Source organism: Sparus aurata, chromosome 7, assembly GCF_900880675.1.
Source record: "Sparus aurata chromosome 7, fSpaAur1.1, whole genome shotgun sequence".
Classification (NCBI taxonomy): Eukaryota; Metazoa; Chordata; class Actinopteri; order Spariformes; family Sparidae; genus Sparus; species Sparus aurata.
The window spans coordinates 35,591,308-35,598,057 of record NC_044193.1 but is presented as its reverse complement, the minus strand read 5'-3'; the positions used below and the strand labels follow the sequence as shown (position 1 = coordinate 35,598,057).

Genomic DNA, 6,750 nt, shown 5'->3' with positions numbered 1-6,750 from the left:
ACTTCCTTTGTCATCTAGTGGGTGCGAACAAGGAGCCAGCTAAATTTCATAATTGATTGATAATGAACAGCATGTAGGTCGTTATGCACCTTTTCACCCTTGCACAGCATCGCAGTGACTTTGACATCTCTAAAGAACAAGCAGGGTCATGATATTTGAGCATTAACAACAAACGAAGGGATTGTACAAATGACATGTTACTGTTCACTGCATGGGATTTAAATTTATTTATTTATTTTTAAATCTTTTTTGAATAATTTTCAAACTCTACTAAATTGTGTGTGGATAGTGTAAGGCACTCTGCATAGTGCGCTGTGCAAGATATTCAGTTTTATTTGTTTGGGTGACGCTTTTATTCTGAAGGGCACGGCCCGTTGGCCCTGTTGGTTGGCGAGGAAGTGACAACACCCAGAAAACACACTGAAGGTGGATTCTCTCCTGAGGAGTTGGCAACCGTGGATACTCATGTTTGATGGAGGTATGAGCAGCAACGCAGAACCGTTTGTCACTGAACTCCGGCTGCTCCTGACAGGGACGCTTTGCTTTGCTTTGGCTCGTTTCTAGCATGTCCAAATCGTTACTTGTGGCACGAGCCCCAGGTGTTGAGGAGAAGGTGAGGATGACGTTAGCTAACGTTACCAGCACGAACTGTGTGTAAAGAGCGAGGACTCCTGTATTCTGTTCTTGATAGAAACATAGGGAGCCGAAGCTGCTTTTGTCAATCATATTTTGCCTTTATGCCAGAGAGTTCCGTGGCAGTTTTGTGTTTTATGGCTTTAAGGGCTGTGATAGAAGAAACTCAGGAAATACATTCAACGTAGTTGTCACTTTCACTTTTATTTAGCCTGCATACGTGTGTCCAAACTAGAACTAGTAAAACTAGTTTCCTGATTATCACTAAATCCACAGTTGTTGTAACAATTCGCTGGTTGGATACAATTCATTTAAAATAGTGACATTGATTTATTTTGCTCTCGGGAGTCACGGGGAATTCAACTAGTTCGTAACATCTGAATATCTCTTTTATACATTCCTCTGTACGTGAGTACTGTATGTGAGACAGGACATGAGTCAGATATTTTTCTAACGGTTTTGTTTGGGATTTGGACTTCATTGTAGTTTCAGCTGGGAAATGTAAAAACAGCAAGTTCACTAGTTGGTCTTCTAAATATACAAAATAAACGACATCAAAAATATTTTTATTTCTGTTTTTCATACGAAACAGAAAAATCTGATTCAATCTCATCTAATCGGTACACCATCTAAATCTCTTTTACCAAACTAAGATTATCTTAATTGCCTAAATTTTCATGTAGTTTGAAAGGATTATTCAGTTTATTATGACATGAAAGAAGCCAGAGCTGCTGTTGAACACACAGCAGAGTGTGCTGTCAGAGCACGGCCGGCTCTTGACATTTTGGTGAATGAGGAGTCTGCCACTAATAGAAATCAAATAAATGATTTTGTTTGATAGTTGAATCTAAAAATGAACCAACACATATGATTATATAGGGATAAAAACCAAGCAGACCCCGTTCTTAGCATGTGTCCCAGTCAGAGAGCACTATATTATGAATATATATATATATATATATATAAAACACTATTTAAACACAGTAGCACTTTTCACACAGAAATGCTGCATTATCTCCACAGTGGAGGTTCGGCACTTCTCTGTCTTTGTTTTTTCAAACCGAGCCAAGCAATTCTGGTGTTAAGCCGCACCAGTCCCTCCTGTTAATCTAAACATGCACTGGCTGATCATATGGATGCAGTTATAATGTGTCACTTGCGGGGAGGGATGCTGTTTTCTGTGGGAAAGTTAACAGAAGTCTTGGGTCCGTAGGGCTGACCATCGCTGTGATTTTTTTTAAGACAGCAACTACAATATTACAATAGTGGAAGGAGACAAACACATGGTGACTTAAAGTTTTCTGCTGGGGACAAACGCTGTTTTTCGAGCAGAAATATGCCAGTAGGATGGACACCTCTCCAAGTATAACTGCAGTATTTTTTTCCTCATATTTGCTGCCAAAGACACTACCAGTTTCGTAAGTGTTGTTTGGTCATGTAACATTCCTTTGTAGGACATTTCTCTTTATTTTTTTGAGTGAAGGATCACTTTATTTATCAGACTGTGAACACCATAAGCCCGACACGCCGCCACCTTGTCCATTCACACAGGTATGGTTCACCTCTGCTGCAGAGGATCAGAGCCGCAGCGAAATTTCACCCCTCGCTTTACCTGAAACTTTAACACAGAGGAGGCTGTGGAGAACTGGTGCAGGATTACCGCACTCAAAGGGTGGTGTGAATGGGGCTAGTGTCAAATTTGTTATCAATTGATGGTTTCTATAATATCTGGTATTAGGAGGTGCTGCAGTCCCTTTTTAAAAAATGGAAATGGAAAATGACTTGCTTAAAGCACTTTTTCACTTTGTGACTTTTTCCATTTTAAATAAAATATTGTGTTTTCAGGTAAACTGTAAAAAATATGTTGCCGATTCAAGTGATGCTCTTGAATTTCTTGAAGCACCAGTGCTACAACTGGGAGAACTGTCTGGAGCCCTGTAGACCTTTTTATGGATATGTTCTTTATGTGTTCACAGGGAAATAAACAGAGCATGGATTTCCTTGAAAGTCTGGAAATCTACATCCCAGTGAAAGCTGAGGTGAAAAACATCTGTCTGTGGAGTTTACCTAATTCGGTGCTCAGACGAATGGGTCTCCCATTGTGTGACACTGAGGGCTCCAGGAAGCTTGCAGAATCACCAAAAGGCATATGGATTTGTCCAGTAGTCCTACGAAAGAAAGGCCAGAGACTGACCTCTGCAGGAAACAGCATGGCAGAAAACATGTCATCACTAATGGGTAAAGCGTTTCGGGGTGGAACAGGTCCCTTCCGAATGTCTTTTGTCTCCTCCAACCATGCAGCTTACAACATACTGCAGGACGTTATGCCTAAAGGGCAGGTCTCTGAACACATGTCTCGCAGCTCCAAGTTACATCCCGGCTCCGCACCGCAGACCTACCAAGACGCCATCGTCATCTACCATGGACGCATTTACCTGTCCATAAGGAAGCCCAGTCGAAGCCAGCATAAACAGGAGACACATGAACACAAGCCAGCTTCCCAGTTTTCAGTTCTTTCAACACCAGACGTGTCATCTAAAAGCCAGACCAAGGTAACATGACATTTCAGTTGGCGAATACATTCAAGTCTCAGCAACAATACGTAAACCTGGGAAAAACATGGCAGGTCTTTTGACAGGTATAGATGGCAAAATTGGAGTTGAAGTAATATACTGCAATAATCTGCAGCCATGAGATCAGCTCTGAGAGGCTGCACAGTGGTGCTTTGTTAGAATGCTATAATGCTTACAATGATACTGTTAACATGCTGATGCTTAGCAGGAAATGTTAGCAATGTTCACCATCTTAGTTAGCATGCTAAATGTGTTCACTAAAATATTGGAGTATAAGAAATTAACTTGATGGTGAGTGGGAAGTCAGAAGAAATGATACTAAAGCCTAATGGATATAAAGCCCCATTCTGACAGTGGAGTGAGTTAAGTAGTAGGTGTAAAGTTTGAGTCTTCCTCTTTTAGAAAGCTTTTGCGCTCAGTAACATGTGTCCGTGACATCTTTATCCTCCTGCAGCGACAGTACCCCAAGGCTTCTCTTGACCCTGCAGACAAACACCTAAAAAGGACAAGATTGAATGTCATTGTGCCCCAAATCTCCTCGAATCAGCCAGAGGATCTTCCCATACAAGTAGATGATCACTCCACCACATATAAGGTGTGTATAATAATGCCATATATAGCTAAATATAACTAGTTGTGTTGTGAGGGGACAGACAGCAGCTGAAGTAATGCAGAGTACTAATTGCAAATAAATAATATCTTTATTTAAAGCCATATGTGAATCAAGTGAATCACAATTTAATTTCCAAGCGTAGGCTTCCCTATAACTGCATTTACATACATGTCTGAACTGATTACACTATGAACTGGAAAGACAGATATTTGCCTTTATCACGGTAGTGATGCACGCATTACAGGTATATCCATTGCCACCAAGGAAAATCTATGTATTGAGAGGTCAATGTCCTAAAACTAAACCTTGTTATAACTAATATCAGATTGGTGGGTAAAATAAAACCTGTTATTAATGAGCTTACAGCTGATCCAGCTGTGATCAGATGCAGCCATTGCCAGAAACAGGCGTTGCTTAAGGTGGCGCTTCAGAAGAAGGGACTTCTCATTTCTCTTAAAACATATTTTGTTGTCTACGTAATCGAGGATTAGCATTAGACAGCTCCCAGTCTCACAAATCCTCGGTGTGAGCTACTTAGACACAAGGAAAAGTTGAGGTGAGGGAATTTGCAATTTACATGAAATGGGACATACCCACTGTCTTGTCTGTATGGTTGACGTTACAGCTAAAAAACACAATTGCCATTTAGTGCGTGCACATGTGAACGCATGTAGATGTGCAACATGGTTATCTGTCCAGGTTAGGACAGGGACAGGACCAAACAGATCCTCCAAGACAGACAAAGGCCGGTTTGACAACAGGGCGTGCAGTACTGATGTAATCTGCAAAGTTTCCTGATGGACAGATAGCTTTACTTGTTGCTGTAGTAACTATTTACTGCTGATAACCGTACCTGATATTAGCTAGTTAGTGCTACTAGCCGTGCATTCAATCCTATTAACTGACTCAGCCCTGGGCAGCCAGGAGCCGTAAGAAGTAGGAAAAACACCCTTGCACCATCTTTCCTGTCCCATCGGTCTGAGAGGCCATGTTCACTTGGAGCTTTTTAAAGTGAATAATTTGCTCAATAGTAAAAAAAAAGATTTCCTCATTTCAAGATAAAATCCAGTAATTCAGTCGAAAATAATTACGTGACCAAAGGGGAATATGAAAATATAGAAAAGATAAGGGCCCAGATTAAAGCCTTTGGGTATACCACCAGCAAGGTAGACAAGGAGATGGACTTGCCAGGTCCCTAGAAAAATGTCTTTCAGAGAGACAGGACTTTAAACACTCAAGAGAACAGCCACCTGTTGTCACCAACGTGATTATTGAGTTAGATGTTAGTATGGGTTAGTTTTACAACTAATTAGATATGGCATATGGTAGTTCTTGTATTCTGTACTGTGGATTTTTGTGACACCACTTTGTATTTCCTCCAGGAGCTGCAAAAAGTAAATGGTCCCAAGAAGAGGCACACCCCATGTAAAGTAACACAAAGTGAAAACACAATGGATGTTACTCACCAAGGAAGGGATGCACCCTCACCCAAGATTGCACGATCTGTCCCTAAGTCCACAGTGCACACCATGCAAAGTCATTGTCATAAGGACACTAGAGGAGACCAGACTGCAGAGAAAGCAACACGCCATGAGTCAGTTTGGTTTCAGCTTCGAGGGGAGCAGGAAGAAGTGGTCAGCAATGACACTGAGATACAGAACTTAGTCAGTGAAGAAGCTGATGGCACCAGTCAAAACAATGATGGTGGGGAATGTGACAACATTGTCGGTGTTGTAGAGCACAGCAGCAACCAGAGCTGGAGCAAGAGAGCCTCTCAGGGGGCAGCCTGTGCTTCCACATCACTACAGCAGGAGTATGACGAGCTGGCACAAGAGGAGGAGATCTCTCAAATGAAGGCCAAACTCAGACTGAGCGAAGCAGTTCTCAACAACATGTACTCATCATTATGACAGCTCAGTCGTGGTGAACAGCAGTAACAATGCTCTACTTCTACATTGATGCAGAATCATCCATATCTGTATCCTGATGCATTTGATAATCAAAAATATTTCCACAGCTCTAGAAAGGATGTCTTGGTGACAAGATATGTTGAAAACTAGTACTCACATTTTGTTGATGATTACTCCAGACAACTACTACTATTGATTTCTCTTTTTTTGTGATCAGGTATGTCTTGATAATTTGCAAGGGAAGTGGAAGCATCATCCAAGTCGCACAAGTGGGACCTGGCATATACTGTTGCTTTCTGACCCTTTACTTTCCTCCTTGGGCCATCAGCAGGTATATGCTAATTATTTATCTTTGCACTCCTTTAACATTGTCAGACTCACAACTGACTATTGAGGAAATTAGGAAAAAACCTCCAGAATCAGAGATGGGTTGGGTGCCAGTGGAAGTGAATGAAGCCTGGAGCCTCTAGCATGCAGCAACACTTGAAGGATATGTATGAGACTTTATGAGGCTTTGAATGCTTTGGTAGGTTTTTCTACTTTTTAATCCATTATTTAAGTATCAATAATATCTATGAATATCTTAAGAAATTATTGTTATAATGAGACCATTACATGTAGATTAGAGTATCATTTTTGCTGTTTAATGGAATGCCTCTGTCTCCTAAGCCCATTTTTTTCCGTTATTGAGTGAATCCTCTCCTTGAGTTTTCCATGAACTTATGTTTGTACTCTGCTAACTGAAAACCTGAAAACAGTCGCCCCTGTGTTGTATTGCTGACAGAATGTCTACTAAAGCTGCAAGAGTTAATTGTTTTAGATGTAGCTCACAGCTACATGCTTGTGCCCCTTAAAATATAATTTTTCATTTTCAACACAGACATTCACTTTTGGCAGAGTGTTACTGACTTTTTCAAAAGCATTTCATGGGATATATTTCAGACAATAAAGAAATGATTGTGTGTACAGTGTTGTGAGTTTTTGCTCAATTAATGGAGGATTCAGCATGTCTCCCAGATGA

The 6,750-nt window shown here is 40.8% G+C and overlaps 1 protein-coding gene across 2 annotated transcripts; it reads left to right on the top strand.

The window, feature by feature from the left end:
- Window positions 1–376: 376 nt before the first annotated feature.
- LOC115585493 (uncharacterized) lies at window positions 377–6,695 on the top strand. Of its 2 annotated transcripts, none has more exons than XM_030423898.1 (4): window positions 377–478; window positions 2,610–3,185; window positions 3,661–3,801; window positions 5,202–6,695. In XM_030423898.1, exons 1-4 carry the CDS (start codon window positions 473–475, stop codon window positions 5,727–5,729), a joined length of 1,251 nt encoding a protein of 416 aa, XP_030279758.1. In that variant the 5' UTR covers window positions 377–472; the 3' UTR covers window positions 5,730–6,695. The 2 variants fall into 2 exon arrangements, with proteins under 2 accessions (XP_030279758.1, XP_030279757.1); XM_030423897.1 differs by having other exon boundaries at window positions 391–613.
- The last annotated feature ends 55 nt before the right edge of the window (window positions 6,696–6,750 follow it).

Excerpts from the sequence above, each read along its gene's own strand:
- LOC115585493 (XM_030423897.1), top strand. The coding sequence starts at position 566 with ATGTCCAAATCGTTACTTGTGGCACGAGCCCCAGGTGTTGAGGAGAAG. Across the intron at positions 614-2,609 it reads CCCCAGGTGTTGAGGAGAAG|GGAAATAAACAGAGCATGGA; the intron begins GTGAGGATGACG and ends ATGTGTTCACAG. Across the intron at positions 3,802-5,201 it reads ATCACTCCACCACATATAAG|GAGCTGCAAAAAGTAAATGG; the intron begins GTGTGTATAATA and ends TATTTCCTCCAG.